The 22,666-nt window shown below is 39.7% G+C and overlaps 1 protein-coding gene across 1 annotated transcript; it reads left to right on the plus strand.

Annotated features, from left to right (window-relative positions):
• Positions 1-8,219: 8,219 nt before the first annotated feature.
• Positions 8,220-21,702, plus strand: GTPBP10 (GTP binding protein 10). The gene is made up of 10 exons (XM_074574633.1): positions 8,220-8,571; positions 9,443-9,636; positions 9,730-9,821; positions 10,911-11,055; positions 13,670-13,743; positions 14,752-14,804; positions 18,079-18,186; positions 18,709-18,786; positions 19,750-19,873; positions 20,625-21,702. Exons 1-10 carry the CDS (start codon positions 8,539-8,541, stop codon positions 20,843-20,845), a joined length of 1,122 nt encoding a protein of 373 aa, XP_074430734.1. The 5' UTR covers positions 8,220-8,538; the 3' UTR covers positions 20,846-21,702.
• The last annotated feature ends 964 nt before the right edge of the window (positions 21,703-22,666 follow it).

Consider the following 22,666-nt stretch of genomic DNA (forward strand, 5'->3'; position numbering starts at 1 on the left):
GGATTTCCTCATCTATTACCTTAAAGAGACCAGAGTCTGTCCTGCATGGTGTGAGGATGAACGCAAAGTGTTCTGAAGACCTATGGCACGAGGAGTGGTAAACAGGGTTACTCTACAGAACCGAATTTGAAAACCAAAGGAAAACACTTGGATGAAAAGCTCAAGTAGAAGACAAGTTTCTTCTTCATATACAATCATTCTAGCACAATGTGGGGACAAATACTTTGTCTGCAAGTAGCGTTCAGGCAACTTAAAAGCGAGTGCTCCAAATGTCATCAGTCTGGTGTCACAGAACTTATGTCTTTGTAAAAGCTGTTCGAAGGTTCACAGCAAATGTCAGGGGTCTGAGGCACCGGCAAGACTAGGGCTCCCTCACAGCTTCACTCCTCTTTAAAGACATGAAAATTCAAAAGGCGACTGTTCAAAGTACAAGGGAAATGCTGCATCTGGCACACAGCAGACAATCACTTCACTGTGCACCACCGGGTCCATGCAGAAATCAAACCCCGCGGAACCTCTGTACAAACCCAACAGGTCTCTTCAAGGCTGTGGACACAGTACCACATCACTAACTCTCCTGCATGAGATGTTCCCTGAAGGAACGAGGTCCGCTCTATACAAGGAGAGGGCTGAGGTAACTAAATTGCAGCTGCTCCTTTCTTAAATTCAGGTCTCACCCAACAGCTCAGGACTGTAATTTAAACTTTATTTTTCTGCGTGGTACATTACCACGTACGAAAAACAACGTACCCAGAATCGTGATGGCTGAATCCCATAAAACTGGTAACAGTCGCAGCTTCAGAGAACCTCCTCTCTCCAGAGGAAGGCACAGCTGACAAGAATGTAGGACAAATATGTAATAAAATTGGGTCTGTTAGGGTTTCACAACATGCTTTTGTGGAACACAACATGACAGGAACAGCCTGTTCTTTCAAGTGGAAACGTAGTAATTTCTGTCATGAAAACAATGTATACAGTACTTGAAGGCAAATACAAACCTGCTCTGAAATGACAACTTTCAGAATAACTAGCCGTCTTCTGGGAGCCTTTCCAGCTAAGCAATATAAACACTCTTTCAAAATCTTGTTTCAAATAAATAAGCCGTGTTTGAACCTACACGGCTACATAGGAAAAAAAAGCATCTGGAAGACTGGAATATAGTTGTCTCATCTCTGAACTCTTTGTATCATCGAAAGGAGTTAAAGCTGTATTAGATGTAATTACTCCTTGGAATTGTAAAGCAGCATTCATGACCAAGGAGACGAAAGCATTAGCAAGGCTGCACGAGGAACCTACCTTTAAGAAAGCTCCTTCATATCATTAATCAAAATAGCTTTTGGTAAGTGTTCAAGTTAGGAAAAGCTTTTCCTCTTTTTGTTTGCTTTACGCACTATCAAGTTGATTAGCATGATTAATCTCAACAGTGAAACAGCCAACATTTCAAAGGCATTAAAAGGCACGTAAAGAAGTGGGTAGTCGCACGGCTGCTCGGCCACTGCATCAATTGCTTCTCGTCATTTCGTTCCCACCGAAAACACGTAGGTGCAGTAGAACCAGATACTGGTGCGAACACAGGGATTTTATTCTCCTCCAAAGGCCTCTGGAGGCAGCCCTCAATCCCTTTCCTTCAACATGCAGGTTTATTTTTATCACGCTTCTCATGCTTTTCCTAATCTAGTTAATAAATTCACCATTTTTAATCTTAAAATGAGGCATTCCCAGAACACAGCTATAGAAATCAAAATGCTATGGAACAGATTCTTCTTAGGAAAATCCTTTCAAATAAAAAATTATCTTTTTTAAAGTGCCACCTCATCAACAATGTTCTCTTAAGTACCTATTTATGTGAAAATTCTTTGATAGTATCTAAAAATTAACCTCCCCAAGTGAAAATCGTTCTGAAGGTTGATTTTCATATTTCATTTTCCTTTATGGCATTATGCATCTTTGTCAGTCAGGCACTGAGGGATCATCACCTATGGGAGAATCCACCTGAAACAAGGATGAACCCATGAAGTTAAATTGACAGAGATCAAAATTATTAGTAACTAATAATCCTGCAGGATGTTACATGAAGTTTGTAGGATGGAAGCACCATGAAGAAAGACACCCATCATGTTTATTAGGTAAGTATTGTTACTACAGTTTCTATTTCAGAACAGCTAAGATCAAGGAAAATCAATTTGTGACCGACTTCGTAAAATCTAATGTACCTGAAAACTACATAAAAGCTTGGGTTGTAGGTGAAAGCCCTTGAAACCAGAGACCCTCTCCACCTGCTTGAGAAAGCAGATTTTTTTTCAGCTGGTGACTAAATATAAATGGGATTTAGAGAAAAAATTGCGTTGTGCTCTCCATTCTGCAGGGGCTCAGGAAGAATTCCAAAGACGCAGCATACGCCACATACAAACCCACAGACTCCAGCACAGCCATTTTACACAGTTTTATGAGATGGGATTAAAGACAGAAGTGGCTATTTCTGTGATTCTGAGTGTTTTTATTTGATAACCAAACTTAGGCAAAATAAAATTTTTCCCTCAAAATTCTTCCAACATTGGTAGTTTTTCTACAGCATGAGTTTTGAACTGTTGTACTTCAGCTTATTCTTTTTATTAGTGCAGTTGCGGGGCCTCCATCTAGTGGCACTTTATTGTACTGAAGAGTGTATCCTTGGCATTGGTTATATCTCTTCTTTAATTTTTTTTTAAAATAAAACTGTAAACGTAATACATCAAATTTTTAGAACATCTGGACCTTGGACGTATTGGTGTAGTTATTTCTTTCAACTGTGAAGACCTTTATGCCAGCTTCCCAGCATTACAATGAGCCATTGTGGGCATGTTCAGAAAGGCAAGGAAAGAAAATTGACTTGCATTTTTTAATTATTTCAACTCTACTTTAAAATAAAGCTATGTTGTTAAAATATCTCAGCTTAATTTTTAAATATTTCCTCCGAAGTTAGTTATTCTCTAGACTGAGGAAAACAGCACATAAAGTACAAATTTAAACAAACTGCTGCTGGAAGCTTTAAAACTGTTGTGGAAAGAAGTTTTACAGCTTCTTTTCGTTAGAGTTGATGACCGTGCACTACTTAGTGATTTATATCATGAGAGAAAAGGAACAGAGTGGTAAAACCACGATTTGATGTAGCAGTACCCTTGTGATTTTCAAGCTATCATATAGCAGTATGTGACGTACACAACGAGAACAGAAAGAGCAGGAACTGAAGCATTATTTAGCATGAAACTCAGAATATGCATTGACTATGTATAAATCAGTTTGGAGAGTTTTACAACGCTATCGGCCTTTTGTATGACTGAATTACAGATATCTCTGTGACTACACATCTGCATGCTCCTACGTAAACAGGACTCACTGAAGATAAAGAATTGAGTCACCCTCTGCATCACTGATTAGCAGCAGCCGAAGTAAAGAAATAACAGAGTGATGTTCTACGACCGGGCTTGACAGTGAAGTGCTCACAGCTCTGTTACTCAAGTTCAAGTACAGTACACCCACCACTGATTAAACAGCCAACGCAAATCAGCAGGAAAAGATGACAGAATCAGTGCTGCCCAGGCAAAACAGAGTGTCTCTTCAAGTGACCAGATTCTGTTTTGAAGTATTTAGAAAATAAACCATCTAAACATCCTCAAACTTCAGAATTTTAAATGATTCCATTTCAGTATTTTTTAGCATCATGTGTGTGTGATCATGTACTTACTGGTACAAAAGGTTCCAGAAAATACACAACGGCAATTTCAAATGAAATGTTACTTAATTCCCTGCTGGTATGAGCTTGGTGGCAGGAGCTTGCTCGGTGCTGAAACAGATCTAGGGTTATGTCAATGGATGTAACACCTTCAACTCACAATGTACAGAGGAGATCTGGTTCTCTTTATTTCTCTTTTGTAAGGTTGAGTTGTGGATTGATTCCATGAGTTGAATTAACATTAGTTAGTAGCTCTGCTGGCATCTCTGTACCAGTCTACACATTAAGCTGTTGTTGGATTTGAACCTCCTGCTGCGTGCTAAGGAAGTTCAGCACACTGAGTAGAAACAAGGCTCTGCCAAGTCGACAGGCTACAGACCCTGCTGCTCTCAACAGTCGTAATGATTCAACAGTACTAAATTCAAACAACAAAGCATGAAAACATGGGGCAATTTGGTATGTACTTGTACTGGTATTTAAGGAGAGCTCAGGGCCTATGACTCGATCCTTGAAGAACTCTGCTGATAACCTTCTTGCCATCTGCAGCTTCCCCATGCTTTCTTCATCTCACTTAAAAGTTCTTTTGCTTATCTCCTTTTTTCTACTATTTTCTGTATAATGCTGACATCATATGCTTTACTGAAGTCATGGTAGCACAATCTAACTTTTGCATATGTAAGGACTTCTGAACCTTGCTTATTAGTCAGATGAGACTGGCAAGTCCTTCCCGTATTATGAAACATAAATCTGGACAAAATGTTCTGCTATTTTTACTATTAATTGGCAGGGTGACACAGAACAGAGAGGTCCTCCTGAATGATGGGGCCTAGTTCCCTGCCGCTACAGAAAGCTGTTGTACAATCACCTCATAAATTTATCAAGCACCACATTAAGAACAGGTGTATCTTTTCTCCCACTAATTCCACGGAAAAGCTGTTTCAGCATTTGATTGCTGTAATGACTAGAAACATTATTCTGATTTCCTGATATATTTATTAATGAATAGGACATACCTATTTGTTTTTGTGTCAACATTGCCCTGCAAATTAAATGGTTTTCATCCTTCGTGTTTACTTTCCTGATGTATTTATAGACAGCACTCCTATCTCCTCTCTGTTTTTGTTTTATTTAAGTAAACAAGCTGAGCCGTCCTAAAATCTGTTTGTACGAAAGGCTCTCAAGCTCTCTGGTGATGTGCCCAACCTCCCTCTACCCCTCCTTCAGTTCAACCTCAGCTCAGTCATAGAACAATTGATTGGATGTTTTCACAGTACCCCAAATGAGATTTCACCAGGGCCTTACACAATGACATTAATACCTCCCTACTTTAAATGAAATACATCTCCGGAGATACTCTCTGTACTTATGATGATTCCTAAGTATATATCATTAATAGATTTCAACAGTACGCTCTTACTGATTTTAGGAGGGCTACTACAAAAAATACCAAGTAAGACCATCCTAAAACCAGCCCTTTAAGCCTGACATTTTCCTTTTCAACCTTACTTGTGGCTATGTCACTTCACAATTCCTCTCACAACCCTCATATTCTCATTCCTTCTCAGGTGATACCATATCAAATGTTTTATCAATAGGGTATTAATAGGAGAAATTTGAGTTTTTCCAAAGCTTTGCATGAGATTGAGACCAGGCTTTGGGGTCTGTGGTTGGCCAGGTTAATTTTTCTTCTTTTCAAAGAGAAGCAGTTACAGTCCAGGTTGGCACTGAGGAAAGGCAAACTTTGAATTTGGGGGATTTAACTTAGGTCATAACAGTATGGTACAAGCATGTACAGTTGGTAGAAATTCTAAGTATTTTTAGCTGAAGCAGAATACGTAGTTGATGGGTAAAAATAACACAGTCAGTAATAGTCAACAGAGTGAAAAGCTTTTGAATGTATTTCTCCATACACGCAGGTGGAAAGAAAAGGTTCACAAAGTGGACTAGGGCCTTCTAAAAATACTACTAAAAGCTCCCATGGAATATGACACTTCAAGACAAAAAAAACCCTGATTTCATACTGTAGTACTTTGTAAAATTGTATTCCATTGAAGTATGTTATTATTTTAGTCATTCATGAAGATCATCAAAAGCCATCAGGAATAATCATTCGTAATGACAGCCACGCTTCATCTGTACCTTCATCTGAATAACCCAGTTGCAAAATAAAGAGTTTGCTTTTTTTAAGTCAGAGAAAGAAGTGTGGGTCATCTGAAAAGCACAGGATTAGGAATTTGGATTTTTTTATCCATTCTTCCCTGATTTCTTTTTGAAAAAAAAAATCCCTAGTTTATGTCTAAAATTTTAGCAAATTGAAAGTTCCTTTGCCCTAATTAACTGACTGTGTAGAACTATGTAGAGATAAGTTTGTTAAATGTATTGGCTTAACTTTTATAGTGTACAAAATAAAGAAAAATTACAGCAAATATAAAGACCAAAAAATAATATACAGAGGAATCTAACTATGTAACTACTATTTTGCATATATTTTGGAAATCCAGTTTCCAAATCTGGTGTCCTAGTTCATGAAGCAACTAAGAAACAAAACTAACAAACAGCTAACAAAAACAAATTTACATTCTGAAGTGGCACTGGACAACACTCACATGTTCTGATACATTCAGGATACCACTTAAATATTCTGTTGGGCCATTTAGCATATAGACAGCACAAGCATAGAATCATAGAATAGAATCACAGAATGTGTTGGGTTGGAAGGGACCTTTAAAGGTCATCTAGTCCAACCCCCCTGCAGTAAGCAGGGACATCTTCAACTAGATAGATGGCTCAGAGCCTCATCAAGCCTGGCCTTGAATGTCTCCAGGGATGGGGCCTCCACCACCTCTCTGGGCAACCTGTTCCAGTGTCTCACCACCCTCATTGTAAAGAACTTCCTAATGTCTAATCTAACCCTGCCCTGCTCTAGTTTAAAACCATTGCCCCTCGTCCTATCGCTACATGCCCTTGCAAACAGCCCCTCCCCAGCTTTCCTGTAGGTCCCCTTCAGGTACTGGTAGGCTGCTATAAGGTCTTCCTGGAGCCTTCTCTTCTCCAGGCTGAACAACCCCAGCTCTCTCAGCCTGTCCTTATAGCAGAGGTGCTCCAGTTCTCAGATCAGCTTCGTGTCCCTCCTCTGGACCCACTCCAACAGGTCCATGTCCTTGTGCTGAGGGCTCCAGAGCTGGACACAGTACTCCAGGCGGGGTCTCACAAGAGCAGAGTAGAGGGGGAGAATCACCTCTCTGGATCTGCTGGCCACGGTTCTTTTGATGCAGCCCAGGATGCAATTGGCCTTCTGGGCTGTGAGTGCACATTGCTGGCTCATGTCCAGCTTTTCATCCACCAGTATCCCCAAGTCCTTTTCCGCAGGGCTGCTCTTTATCACGTCATCCCCCACCCTGTATTGATAACGAGGGTTGTCCCGACCCAAGTGTAGGACCTTGCACTTGGCCTTGTTGAACTTCATGAGGTTTGCACAGTCCCACCCCTGCAGCTTGCCTAGGTCCCTCTGGAGGACATCCCGTCCCTCTGGCATGTCGACTGCACCCTCAGCTTGGTGTCACCTGTGAACTTGCTGAGGGTGCACTGGATCCCACTGTCTAAATCATTGATGAAGATGTTGAACAGCACCGGTCCCAGTACAGATCCCTGAGGGACACCACTTGTGACCCCTCTCCATCTGGACTTCGAGCCATTGACCGCTTCCCTCTGTATGCGACCATCCAGACAACAATCCTGTTTTCTAAATTATTTTTTTTATAATGTAACAGAAAAAATCCCTTGTTGAATTAATTTTTAGTATTAAATTACTGTAAATGGTAATGAGTCTCCTCAGCTAGCTAACAACCGTCACTGAAAACATATGACTTTGTGGAAAGGCTGTATGAAGGAATAGAAGAATATTTTTCATATGGATTTGTGCTTTAAAAAAAACCCCTGCAAATATGCTCATATTGTCTGAAAAATACCTGTCTACATAATAAAGACTTGGAAAAGAACTTGGGGGCATTTTTTCACCAGTTTTACCCTTCTGACCTTACTGATGTCATGATTTACAAAGTAATTTCTAATTTTTGACCATTTAAGAAACTCACAAGTGTTTTAAGACTTATAAACGCCATGTACTTTCAACACGGTCATCCTTATCCTGAGAACTAGCCTCGTTGAACGGTCAGGTCCCAGTTTCTTGAAGGAGAGCAGGTTAGTGATATGACCAGTGGGCTTTAAAGGGTACAACCACATGGGCAAAGCCAACAGCAGATGCTGTATCTGATCGGCATACGGCTTCCAGGGAGAACACGCTGCTGGAGGTTGTGGATCTCGCTGAAACCTCGCAGCTCCAGCAGCCAGGGCCTTGCTCTCCCCTCAGGCGGCCATGACTGCACCTCGGTCTAAAACGCCCTAACGCCTCTCGGCTTGAGATCCTGTGGCTGTACGGGGGGGACTGGAGGGATGAGCCGACACCTTGCAGCAAACTAGGCCTGTCCCTTGCCGTGCCAGCGGCTCCGGGGGGGAACAGCCCCACGGGAACAGCCGCAGCGGGGCGAGTGCAAGCCGCGGCAGCCGTGCGCGGCCGAGGCGGGAAGGGGCGCGCCTGCGCGGGAGACGGCCCTACCGTTGCCGTCATGGCGGCCGCTGGCTTGACGGGAACGGGGGGTGGTTATCCGCTTCCCTCCGCCTTCCCCTGGCCCGTAGCCGCACCCCTGGGGTCTGAGCGCTGACCTCGCCCGCCCTCTTGTCCTCTCCGTACAGCCCCCTGCGCCTCAGGGGCCGCTGCTCCCGCTCCGGCCCGCCCCTCCCGGACGCGGGAGGCGGCGGCTCCCAGCATGGTGCGGTGCGGCGGGGCCGTGCTGCGGAAGGTTAGTGCGGGCGGCCTGGGGAGCGGTGGGGACGGGCCCTGGGTAGGATGGGGCGGCGCGGGGAGGGCTGGCGGGCAGCGGCGGCTCCACTCCCGGCCCCGCGGCCTCGCCGTGCACCGGCTCTGCCCCTGGGGCTCTGCAGGCCGGCCCGTGAGGGATGGCTGCCGGGAGGGGAACGTCAGGTATTTCTCTTGCTGAAAAACATCTCGGAGGGTTACGTGTCTGTTTTCTGAAGGGTCGTTGTTGAAAGTTCTGTCTAAGCAGCTTTAGCCACGTTGATTCTAATGGCTACAAAATGAAATATAAGCAGAACATAATACCGTTGTCCCTAAATGAGGGTTCTTCACCCGGTGTGCGAGAGCCAGTCAGCACACCCAGTCACGATATGTGCTTTTATTTCCATTCTGCAGGATCAGGTGCCAGGCAATTAACAACAGCCAGCACACCGCAGCTTTCAGTGACAATATTTACAAGGATAATACACGACCATCCAATATTTATAACGATAAAATACAGCTGATTGGTTAATAATGATTCATTTTAAGCTCATGTTTAAAAGATTTAGGGAGGTTACTTGATTTGCATGCTCATTATTCACAAAGGCGTGTGTATTTTAGCATTATAATTATCCAGGGTTAGTTTGGGATACACTCTTGGCTTGACTTTGGTCCAGAAGTTATATTTTTTACTACCTTATGGCTAAGTTAGCAACTGCAAAAGAACACAAAGCACATTGTTTTATTTCATGTCCCGTTCAAGGTTAGGTACATTCCTTGATGTCTCAACCATGTCCCAGCTGAAACTTCTTGATAAACTTTTAACTTCGTTGTTTTGACATCAATACTGATATGAAACTTGTTGGTTTTTCTAGTATGGCAACTTTATAGACGATTTACGCGTTTATGTGAGAGGAGGAACTGGTGGAATGGGTTATCCTCGTCTAGGTGGGGAAGGAGGGAAAGGTGGCGACGTCTGGTTCATCGCCCGAGAAGGAACTACCCTAAAGAGCATAAGGGAAAGATATCCCCAGAAGCGATTTATAGCTGGAACAGGAGTGAACAGCAGGTAAGAGTCTGTTTAATTAAAATTGTTATATACATCTTTTCCAGAAAGCAGAATGTCAACTTAAATTACTAAATCTGGTTTAATTTCTCCCAGTGTTAAAGCACTAAAAGGTGAAAAAGGAAAAGATTGTGAAGTTCACGTGCCTCCGGGAATTTCAGTTCTTTGTGATGATGGCACGCAGATTGGTAAGAACTTCTGCTTTGTTTTAATGTATCTAGTAGATACTGTCATGTTTATTGATAGCATCTAACCGACTTTTAACACTGGGATGTTTTAAGGTTACATATCTCCCAAAATATGTGTTTGTTTTCCTTTGTTTTGACAAAGAGCGGACAAAAAACATGCTGTAGAAATTGTTGGAAAAGCAAGGACCCTTTCCAGAAATTAGCAGTAGTCAGTTTGTATCACTGTATGCAGCAGAAAGAAAATTGTCCTTCCAAACAAGTGTTAAAGGCTGAAAGCCATACCGACCCTCCACAGAATCATTAACGACCTTACATAAATTATGTATCCATAAACTCCCTGTAACTTTACTGAATTATGACATTGCTTAAAAGATAAAGATGTGTGCCGACTGACAACATTTCAAGTTATCTAAAATACTTCTCTGGTTTTTACTCTTTTTTTAAACAGTGGTACTTGGTAGTAACTGGGGAGATCTCTTTCAATACGGTGCTCTTGGAATAGCTCTCAATGGCTCCTTTGCAGTTTCTCAGAGGTTTTTTTCTGATGCTGTTCAGAGTTCAAACTACGTTCACAAATGACTCTGATTAGGATGTTTAACAAAATTGGATGTATGGCAAGAACTGTTTATGATATAGGCACATCAGTGTCTAAAGGTATCCCTGAATTATATATTCAAATTTTGCTTTTTTTTTTTTAATCATTCTTACCTTAGGGGAGATGTTATGTTTCTTAATGAAAAAATAGGGAACATCTGAAGAGTTTGCTGTAGCTACATCTTTATCAATGCAGATTTCTCATTGCATTCTTAAATTCAAGAATTGGAGGCTTCAGAACTACCGTCTTGGCTATACTTTGCCTGCCTGTACTTAGCACTTTTCTTGAAGTGAGTAACTATATGCCAGAGGGGAATACTGGGGTATGATTGCTTTCATTTGTTTCCAAAGAGGGAAAAATACCATGACCCTTGCACAGCTCTTGCAAGGAAGCATACAGAAAATTGTCTGTTCATTGAAGATAGATTTAAGTGGAAAATCACAACTGAACTACTGCAGGGGATTGTCCTTTTTTACTAGTGAATTTATTTTCAGGAGAGCTTAATGCAGCAGGAGAGAGATTCCTAGCCGCTCGCGGAGGTCTTGGAGGCTCTTTGGCCACAAACTTCTTGCCTTGCAAAGGTCAGAGGCGAATTGTTCATCTTGATTTGAAACTTATAGCAGATGTTGGCTTAGTTGGGTAAGTACTGTAGTTTGAGAACTGATGTTAGAAAACAAAGTAGTAAATTTCAAATGGGATATCCAAAAAACTTGAAAGTTTGGTTGATGAGTGTTATCGTACATTTGCATTGCCACTTAAATTACTTGCAGTTTGCAAAAATCAGATAGAGTTTAAACCTATCAAAACTAATTTTAAAATTTTCAATGTGTCAGTTATGATTTTGTGGGTGAAGGGCTTCATGGATCAGAGTAATATGTAATTATTAATATAATTGAATTTAGCAATTGCAGTGATTATCAAAATACTATTAGCAAATATTTATGAAGTAAGTAGGAGGTGCGAAACAGAGCCATGAACACTGTCCGCATTGCATCTTCGACTTTATGGTACTGGCACAAGTGAATCCTTTCAGTAGTAGTTTTAAGGAGAGTTTCAAAGGGTACGTAGCCTACTGTCCCAAATAAACAGCTTGGAAGGTTGGAAGGAAGTAACTACAAACTAGAAGAGTAGGACTTGCATTTCAATGTTGGTGCTTTATAACAATGCAGATAAATATATTTTTATTTGGATAAAGATTTCAACAAACTACAATTGTAAATGTATCCTTCTACTTGGCATCTGTTTTCCCTCCCCTCCCCGCCTCGTGGTCCTTATTAATAAAAACCACAAGAAATGTAAACTGACAATGAGTTTGAGGTGGAAATAGTCTAATTGGTATATGCTGTTAAAGAATGGAAACTTGAAGACAGCAGGTTTTCTACCTACATTTTTTTTTGCTTATTAGAAATAATTCTGTTAATATCAGATTTATCTGACGTTATATAATTTTCAAGTGGTCTTTAGTAGTTACATGATAGAGAATGTTTTTCTTGTTTTAGAGTGTGTGAAAATATAGGCGTTTTATGACACTGGTGCTGCATTAATTTTGCATTTTGGCTTGTATTTTGGCTGACAGTTTCCCTTTAAAATGGATTAAAAGAATCATAAATTTATTAGAGGAGCATGTTATTTTCTTGTTGAGAGTATGAATCAGCCTCTGATGGTTTGTGGTTGTACTTTGATCTCTTTGTTATTTTTACTTCAGTAGATTTGCAAGTGGTTTGCTATTAGATCAGGTAAAAAACATACAGACTTGAGAAAGGCCCATCAGGTTTGGGTACAGGTTGTGATGTGTAGTGTAGGTTGCGATTTAAACTTCAAACAGCATATTGTATCTCAGTGGAAACACAATACTCACTTGAGGAGATGAGCAGAGTAACCTTCTGGAATGTCTTTATGGCACCTCTCAATATCAGAGCGCATTAAAACTACCCTCAATAGTTTTTCTGTTACAACAAGAGTCATTATGTCTCTTTCTTTTTTAAGAAAGTCCTGTATACAACCTCTTTATAAAGCCCCTTAATGTAATATTAGTCTTGTTTTTCATTAGTGCATGTTCTTATGAGTTGTCCCTGTTAACAGGTCATGATTCTGCATGTATTCAAACAGAGAGTATATGGTTTTCTGTGTGACACATGCCTCTCTATCTTGTGACCAATGTTCAGTCGTCTGTGGACACAGTTTTCTTTCATCACTGTTGCACTGAAACGTTGTGCTGAGTAACTGTCTGTGAATTTGACTGGGACACAAGTCTTGTGTGGTCTCCTGTGTGGAGCAGGTGCTGTGAATAAGGACTATAGTCTGTCCTCTGATGTCAGCGTCAGCTTCAAGTTTGACATGAATCATGGCTATAGTGTCTTCTACAGGTTGGATTCATCTTTAAAATAAGCATGTGTTATAATTTCAGTTTCAACTTAGGTTTCCATTTCAATGAGTAGGTGTATTCTGTGAAGAAGCTTTTGTGAAAGCTGCTGTATCCCTTGAGGAACGTTTTTGTTGTAGTATGCAGGTATAGCTAGAGGGAAAAGGTTACAACAGTCAGGTCTGCACAGGCCAGCTCCTAGGGCTTCACTGGTATACTTTTTGGTTTATTTGGTAACAAAGCAGGTTAGTCCTAATTTCAGGATCCCTCAAAAAACTTTGTTGCCTTAAAAACATATACAGACTCTGCATGTGTGTGGTCAGTATACGCAAAGTCTCTCTCTGACTTTTCCCTCCTCCTCTCCGTATAGATGCACTTACAGAGTTTATATATGCTTTGCTATGTAGCATAGGTATCGTTGGTACTTCAATTGTAGAATGTTTCATTGACCATGATTTGTATACCAAAAGACTGTAAATACAACTGAGAAGATGAATTTGCATGATAGATGTTAAGAATGTAAACATAATTTATAGAATTAGCTATAGGATGTGAAGACTGAATGCAAGTACACCTGGATGCCAATGCTGCATTTCCATCCGAGTGACTTTGAAAGATTTCCCTTAAGTCTATTACGCATGTATTTACATGCCTCTCCGGCCTGCATCCTTGGGAAGCACTGTTGGATTTTAAAAAATTATTCAGATTTGATTAGAAAAAAAAAATCAAAATTATCTGGGTTTTGTTGTTAGGTTTTTTTAATTAAATTAATCTGCAAAAATTAGTTGATAACACTGAGTTTGACTAAGGTAATATAGTGTATGTGGTAATAAAGTATACAGGAATCGCACATGTGTTTGTTCAATATATAAATCCTGACTTTCCTTCTAGGTTTCCAAATGCGGGAAAATCATCCTTGTTAAGCAAGATTTCTCATGCCAAACCTGAGATTGCAAATTATGCATGTAAGTTGATACTCTTATTTTTAGAGCAGTAATATTTTCATGAGAGCAAGAAGTCTTTTCTCTGACTTGGTTTAGAGGCTTGTAATAAAGAATAGGGGATAACCATGTTGTCAGCTAAATGCGTTACATACGTTACACAGATTTGTAGTTGTAAGAAATACTTCAAAGAAAGAACTTGCTGTTTCAGTGTCCAGTTTCTTTAAGCATCTCAGATTTTCATGTGTACGCCCTCTTAGTGCTTCAATGTGTCAGTGCAGGGTCTATTTAACATTTATTTTAGTCTCATCCCATTTTATTCCATCTGAGACTCTCCATGGTTTGTAATATCCTCAGTGTACCACCTAAGCACCATCAAGTTTCTTCGCATAAACATCTTGTATGCTTTGGAAATAGCTACCACCTGCTCTTGCAACAGAGTAAGATTTTGGTTTTGAATCTGTCTACTGAAAAATGCCATTTTTATTACTCTTCTGTCAGTAAATTAGGATTAGCCATCTGATCATTCTTTAATTAAAAAACAAGAGTACAAGTATTGATAATTCCTACGAATAATGACCTTCTTGCACCACTCTTGATTCTCTACAGCCTTTTTATATTTTTTTTCTCAAATTTAAGAGTCCTATCTCACTTTGCCTTTCCTTGTTTTTTTTTTTATTTGGAAGTTATTCCATAGTCTAGATAATCCTTTTTGTGTCTGAGGCTCCTCTAGCCCCCCTATTCCCTTTTTGGGATGACGGGAACGGAACTGCAGACAGTGCCAAGATTTGGTGAACCAATGGTTTTTTGAGTGGTCTAATTTTGTTAGCTCTTGTTTTGCTTTTTCTATATTCCTTTCCCAGTAATTCTTAACATACCATTTTCCATATTTTTTTTCTGCTACTGAACATTTGTTTCATTTAAATATGAAGTGAGAAAGTCCAGCAACATTTAAATGTTTTGTAACAGTAACATTTTTTTAAATGTTAAAAAATTTTGGGTTTTCCTCTCCTCTTTTTTCCCTTGTCATAGTTACAACGGTACAGCCTGAACTAGGAAAGATCATGTATGCAGATTATAAGCAGGTTGGTATGAAAATCCATTCTTGTTGCTCGTTAAAGTTGTATATAATGGTTAGTTATGTTGCTTAACATAATTTCATAAAGAAAAAGGAAACTTGTAGGTTTTTTCACGTGTGTATATAATGTACATACAAAATGCAATTACATGGACTTAATGAAATTTGTGGAGAAAGTACTATTTTTTTAAAGTCACTAAAGACTTTCTAAAGATTTCAAGTCACTTTAATAAATGGCTTCTTATTTTCCCTTGTCTCCTTTCTGTGGTTCTAATCCTGCTTTATAATCTTAGAATTGTGATGTGGAATGTGTGTGTGGAATTGAGGTTACTGTGTCCTAGTATACTCTTGTTAAGTTCAGGACTATAAAAAAAAAAAAAATCATTGTTTCAGAGACTAACCTGTTATTTTTATTTAGAAGAGGCAACTTTTCTGTAAGTTCACTATACGGAGAGCTCTGGAATGAATGGCTCGTTTTCAGAATGGATTTTAAATAGGGGCAGGTTTGTCCAATAGCTGCAGATCTGCAGTAGTAAATGACAGGGAATTTAGTGACCATAACCCAGTTACCATAACACTGTTCTGGCTCTCTAGGTTGGTTGCCCTGACTTCCTTTTGTGGTTTGTTTTTTTTTTTTTTTTTGGGGGGGGGTGGGGGTGTTTTGTTTTGGCTTTTTATTAAAAAACTAAAATAGTGTGAAGTAATATCAATTGCCTGAACAGCCAGGTTAGTGCCCTTCCTGAAAGGTGAGGTACCTGGCTCCAGTTCCTTTTGTAGTAGGCTGTAGCTCTGGAGGACTGGTAGAGCTACTGCCCTACCACCTTATTTTTTGTGAACCCAACTCCACCTGGCTTCTTCAGTTAAAGTTGTCAGATATTGTGTGGCACCTGGAATCCTTTCTACAGTATCCACGAAGGGAAAAGAGCAACGCTAAATGAGACTTAGTAATAGATTTTGGACCCCAAGTTCATGTAAGGTTGCAGCAAACATTTTGGTTTCTCAAGCTTGAATCTTCTTTGATGTGCTTTTGTTTTGTTTTTTAAGTATATGATACATGCAGTACTGGACTCATCACTTCCAAGATAAAAGGCGAATGCTCAAAGGGTTTCAGATGCGTTAACCAGGAAAGCATACCTCCCAGACAGTGAGGTATGCTTTTCACCTCAGTGAAAAGACAGAAACTTTCTCTCTTCACTTTCAGAAGCAATAATCTTAGTGGGATTCAGTAGCTGATGCTTGAAAGCTTCATTTAACAAGCTTCAACAAAACTGTATGTTAAAGGAAGTATGTCTGGTTTGTCAGGTTCCCTTAGAGATGCACACATCTAAGGGAAAATTTTTGTATATTCATTTTATCTGCTAGTTTAGGGTAACTTATCCTAGAAAAGTGTGCTGCAAATAACAGGATTATTTATATCCTTTTAAAAAACTACCTACCTGCCGTGAATCAAGACATCTTGCTCTTACTGGTGTATCTTTCTCCAGCAGGAGAACTAACTTGCACTCCTGGCTTTCTTTTCTGCAGTCTGTTTCACGTCATAGCCAGTGACCCTTATTGGGGGCTGCTTCTGCAGTTCATGGTTTTTAGACTACAGTGTAGCGTGCTATATAGGAACTATATGGTAAAAATATCTCTTCTTCTAAAATCAAGGGAATGAGTGATTGTGATCACAGAGAACATCTGTGAGTAAGAGGAAGTACTTCAGCTCTCAGTATTGCAACTGCTGAAAACAAAACAATGTAAGCAATTAAGAGCAATAATTGAGGTGACGGTTCTGTATCATTCAAGGGAGAGTGGCTTATTATATCTTTTTTTTTCCCCTACAGAACACTGACGTTTTTAAGGAAATGTGTGGCAATTTGCTTATTTTATCTTAGTATGTTATAAAGAAGAAAATACATGCAAGTTACCTGGTGCTGTCTGTCATTACTGCTTGCAAAAGAAAAGACACGGAAGTAGAGGATCTGAGTATGAGTCTGGCTTCAGGTCTTAGTACCAGATCATGGAAACTAGCAGAATCATTTACTTTTCCTACCAGTATATCTGAACCAAGTGTTCTTTTGAGAGAATATGAGTTTCTTTATGAGCTTCGTAAAAGATACTCTTTGAAAGAGAACTAAAGCTGGGGACAAAAAAGTGGTGATGATGGTACTGCAGCACCCAAACCCATCACACCAGGAAGCGGATGTTTCTGTTCTAACTCTCTAGTTATTCTCTCCTGTTTCAGTTATTCTCTCCCTGTTTCTAGCTACGAGTCTGTGGTTCACCCAGTTGCATCTCACGTCTCTGTAGATGGAAAATTCTGGAGCAAGGCTTCGAGTATTTAGGGAATGCGTCATGGTCAAAAGTTAGTGTGACCCATGAGTGGGAGCGTAACTCACTCATAGCAGAAAGCCCCCTTCTGCAGTAAGTAGCACACTGGAAATTTTATTGTGTGCTGGTTTGGGCATTGTTTAATTGAATCCATTTGCTGTCTTAATGGAAGACCGTGCATTTGTTCTTCTTTGCTTCACTGTCTTAGATTTCTGTGAGTTACTGAGTAGGTATCTGGAGTTTTTAGTATTCTTCTCTTTTTTTGGTCTGTCTCAGCTCTCCTTTACAACTGTGTACAACCCCTCCTACAACAATCAGCTGAGAAAATGACAAGATCCCTGTCCATTGTAGCAGTCTTTGCTGGCCTCTTGTTGGAAGCTGATGTGCTAATCAAAATCTCATTTCAGTTGAAGAGAAGGCAAATTCTTGGAACTTCACACGCTCAGGGGAACAACGTTAAGTGGGTTTGCATTTGGAATAAAGATTCTCTGTAGCCACAAGGAACAGACTTTCTTTTCAGACAGTGACAGTTTGAATTCTATACAACTGTGGTAGCCTGATCTTCTTGCCTTTTGGAGTCTGTTTTATTCTCAGGTAATAGGTAAATTTTGCAAGATCACTGCTGAGGTATTATTACCTTCTGTTTTCTACTTTGCAGGCAGCTATAAATAAATAGACAGGGGAACATGAGGAGCACAGTATCTGTGTAATAGTAGCATTTTGTTTAGATCTGCTTCTGATGATAGACTAAATGTATTGAAACAGCCAGTGCGTACTGATGGAGAACTGATCCCCCACACAATTCCCAGGAATACACATAAAGTAAAAGGAATCTCTCAAAATAGCTATTCTGGACATTCCTATCTCTGGGTTCTTTTATTTATATAAAATGATAATATGTGCTGATAGTTTAAAGTCACCATTTTTGCTTGTTGGAAATGTTTTGTTTGAAACCTTTGTTTTCCTAGATTTCAGTAGCTGATCTCCCAGGACTGATTGAAGGTGCACATGCAAACAAAGGGATGGGCCACAAATTTCTCAAACATGTAGAAAGAATCAAACAGCTTCTCTTAGTTGTAAGTTAAATAAAATTTACAGCTTATTGAAATAAAAGGCAGTGCAGTAAATAAAATGCGTCTTAAATGCAGTGTAGTTGGAATTTAGGAAATTATTTTTAATTTGCATGTTTTGTGATAAATATAGCTGTAATACCATTTTCAGAATGGAATTCTCAAACAACTGATGATAAATTAAATCCCTAAGTAGAATTTATTATTAAAATTTGCCAATTAATTTAGAGCAGTGAAGTGTTCCCATCGTAATTAAAGCATGGGATGATTTTTTTTTACCTTTTTTATGTAACATCCCCTTAAAAAAGAGGATTAAAAATCAGATCTTTGAGAAACACTGTATCAGAACCAACCAGTTTGTGCTTTCAGTGTCTATGGTGTTATATTGGTGTATAGTTGCCCTCTGTTATTTGCCCAGGAATGAGGGTACATCTCTTGACATTTTACTGCAAAGTAGTTGATGGAGAGTACCTTGATACTGTAACATAATTTAATACCACAAAGCTTGTTTTCATGTAACTTTTTCAGGTTGATATTTCTGGGTTTCAGCTGTCTGTTAAGACTAGGTTCAGAACAGCCTTTGAAACTATCTTGCTTCTAACAAAGGTAAGTTCTCATCTTTCCTAATTGACATTTGTAGTTATGTGTTGAGCCAAGAAAGAGGCTCAGTTTTGATAAGAACTTTCAAATGTTAGTGTGTCTTCTGGATTTATAATATAAGGCCAGTTAACAAGCTTAGGGTTCTTCAAAATATGAAATCTTTATTTTCAACTATCCAGGTGAAACCGCTCTATTTTATGTTGGGCACAACTGTTCATTCATTAATCTGTGTAGCATATGAGATATTTCTTACAGTCCAGCAAAGGTGAAAAGACTCATGATTTTCAGTTCCCCAGTCTGGTAGCATTTTAGGAAGTAGAAATACATGGGTATAATTAAATCCCTGCCTTGATGCCCTTACTGCATAGCCTAATGGAGATGAGACATCAGGCCCCAGCTTTGCAGACATTCAGTGTTTCCATCTCTGATTAAAATAATACCTTTTACATAATTTCAAGTTTAACTGCTGTTCTCTCTCTAGCTGTACAACTTAAGATGATGAATCTTCTGAAATACAGCTATTTCTGTTTCTTTTTAGCCAATTCATTGTTGTGATTTCATTTCTGATACTAACAGTAGTCCATTAAAATGCTTAAGAATCAGAAAACTCTCCAAAGAATTTGCTTATGTGTTTTACAGATCTGAACTTTTTCTGAAATTGATTTTGTGTTTGTGGATATCAGAAAAAAACCACCCCAAAACTGCCATTGTTTTTATAGGAGGCTGTTTCAGAATCGACCAGCCTGTTTACCTGAAACATCTGTGTTTGAGTAAAAAAATCACTGAACGTTATTTTCTTCTGTCGGACTGCTTTAATACATCAACCTTGAGCTCCTGAGTAAACCTCTCAGCTGCCTAAGCACAAAAGACTGTTTAGGCAATTAAACAAATGAGAGAGGAGATGTAAAATTGAAGTAGCGCTTGTTAAACTACGAATAATTACTAAGGCAAATTTACTTGTCTTTTAAGGAACTGGAGCTATACAAAGAGGAACTTCTAACAAAGCCTGCCCTTCTTGCCATTAATAAAATGGATTTGCCTTGTGCACAGGATAACTTGAGTGAATTTATGAAACAACTACAGAATCCTCAAGGTAAAATGAACTTTCACCAATAACCTTCAACAAAAGTAGTAATAAGATTTCGTCAGGGCTAACTCTGCATTGGCAAGGAGTTGTTTGAAACTGAAGTCAGCTGTTAAATTTATTATGTTTTAAAAGCACTTCCTGCCTTTAGATCTCTGTTTATATGCATGTGTAGTGCTGGCTTCACTGTTGGAGAAGTATTTTGACAAAATAGAGATATCCTGGACGATCTTTTCCAACTGTGATGTGGGAGAGTAAATTTCCAGTCTAGGTATCTCAGATAACAGTAATCTTGATTGAAGGTCCCCTTACAGACACAGATATATACAATTTATCATGTGACATTCGCCAAAACACATGAAAATTCTGGACAGGCCTATGTAGGGGTTTGCTTCAGTTTTGCTATTACATCGGAGTGAATTTCTTCCTATTTCCTGGAGTGCATACGAACCAGGACGGCTTAAAACCATCTCCTGTGTTCTACAACTTGGGGTTTCTTTGTAGTCATCTTAAAGGAAGGGTATAGAATTTTCTCATGAGGGTATAAATATGGTATAATTGTTATGTTAGTGCTCCTCTTCTGACACTTTAGCTATTTTTTTCAAGATTGATTAAACAAATAATACTTCTATATTAATTGCAGTTATGTTTATTACTGTAATGTATTAAAATTTATTTTCTAAATTTAATGAGATTTTATGGTCTTTGTTGTGATACGCTATTTGGGAGTTGTACTAACTCTTCCAATATGATTTTTCAGACTTCTTACACTTACTACAGGAAGAAATGATTCCTGCAAATACACTTGAATTCAAAAATATAATTCCTATATCTACATATACCGGAGAAGGAATTGAGGAACTAAAAGCACATATAAGAAAATGCATAGATGAGGAAGCAGAGCAGGAGAATGAAGAATATCGGAAAAAGAAGCTACTACTGTTGCAAACTTCAGTAGAAGAACAAATGAATAGAAGCTAGCATTCTTGGCTGGATCCAGTATTTTTAGCACATACATGAATCCATTGCGATGCAGACCTCCCATTTAATTTTTGTTCTGTCTACCATGACTGCCCAGTTCCCTGCTTCCCCCCGCTCCATTGTCTCAATTTGTTTTGGCACTTAGAACACAGTGGGGAAAAGAACAGGTTTTTCTGATTTACATTAGCTACCAACTCAACAGAGTAAAGACCAAAGCGCATGCAACTCAGAGCACTGCTTAACAACTAATGATCCCTGGAGTATTTTTTGCCAAATTAGATGAATGGAGGGAATATAACCCGCAGAGGTAGCAAAGGAGCAAGTTCAACCACTCTACATCTTTTGCCATGGACATCAGAAGTATCCAGGGAAATTTCTGATGGGCGGTTTTCCAAGGTCTAGTGCTGCTGAGGTGAGCCAGGCACTGGATTGTGGGGTTTTTGTTATTTTTAAAGATCTAAAGGAAAACACAAATAAATGGCTGCAAGGAAGTGACTTGTAGGAGCACGAAAATGCAAGGCTGATGCATACTGGCTTTTTCTCACACCTGCTGGTGCCTACTGTAGGCCTCTTGATCATATAAATCCTGACTCCAAATTCACAGACTTAATTTGGGAGTCCCTCCTTTTGTGGAGTTGTGGGTATATGTTACTCTTTAGTGAAGAAAATGATGACTGCTTTTCAACAGAGCTATACATTTTTGGGAATAGTTGATGTTCCAGTTTTTTGTATTACAAGCAGGTGTACTTATATTTTAATTTGAAAAAAATAAATAGAAGTCCTTTATTCTACAGGGTATTTTCTACTTTAAAGATATTAAATTGATTGCAAAGCAAAATGAGACTGAATACATCAAAGGGTTCTGAACTTGATCTCTTTTGGTTTGTAAGTATACTTATCAAACCCTGCTTCTCTACATTTTGTTAAAAGCAGTGACTGGGGAAAAAAGGTAGGATTTCTTGTAATACAATTATTTAATCATAGGTTGGAAGGGACCTTAAAGATCAATCTAATTCCAACCACCCTGCAGGGACACCGTCCACTAGACCAGGTTCCTCAAAGCCCCATCGAACCTGGCCTTGAACACCTCCAGGGATGGGGCGTCCACAACTTTCCTGGGCAACCTGTTCCAGTGCCTCACCACCCTCATGGTAAAGCATTTCTTCCTAATATCTAATCTAAATCTACACTTTTTCAGTTTAAAACCATTACCTCTTGTCCTGTCACTACACTCCTGATAAGGAGTCCCTCCCCACCTTTCCTGTAGGCCCCCTTTAGGTACTGGAAGGCTGCTGTAAGGTCTCCCCAGAGCCTTCTCTTCTCCAGGCTGTACAACCCCGACTCTCTCAGCCTGTCCTCATAGCATAGGTGCTCCAGCCCTCTGATCATTTTTGTGTCCCTCCTCTGAACCCTGTCCAACAGGTCCATGTCCTTCCTTTGCTGAGGATTCCAGAGCTGGACCCAGTACTCCAGGTGGGCGTCTCACGAGAGTGGACCAGAGGGGCAGAATCGCCTCCCTTGACCTGCTGGACACTCTTCTTTTGATGCAGCCCAGGTTGCGGTTGGCTGTCTGGCCTGTGAGCACGCATTGCCAGCTCATGTTGAGCTTCCCATTGACCAACACCACCAAGTCCTTCTCCTCAGGGCTGCTCTTAATCCATTCTCCGCCCAGCCTGTATTTGTTCTTGGGACTGCCCTGACCCATGTGCAGGACCTTGCACTTGGCTTTGTTGAACTTCATGAGGTTGGCACAGGCCCACCTCTCCAGCCTGTCCAGGTTCCTCTGGATGCATTGGTTCTGATTTTCCTCTAGTTTGTGTT

This window comes from Larus michahellis, chromosome 2 (assembly GCF_964199755.1).
Source record: "Larus michahellis chromosome 2, bLarMic1.1, whole genome shotgun sequence".
Taxonomy (NCBI): Eukaryota; Metazoa; Chordata; class Aves; order Charadriiformes; family Laridae; genus Larus; species Larus michahellis.

Coding starts and splice junctions, on each gene's coding strand:
- GTPBP10 (XM_074574633.1), top strand. CDS start 8,539: ATGGTGCGGTGCGGCGGGGCCGTGCTGCGGAAG. Junction 13,744..14,751: donor TGAGATTGCAAATTATGCAT/GTAAGTTGATAC, acceptor CCCTTGTCATAG/TTACAACGGTACAGCCTGAA. Junction 18,187..18,708: donor TCAAACAGCTTCTCTTAGTT/GTAAGTTAAATA, acceptor TAACTTTTTCAG/GTTGATATTTCTGGGTTTCA.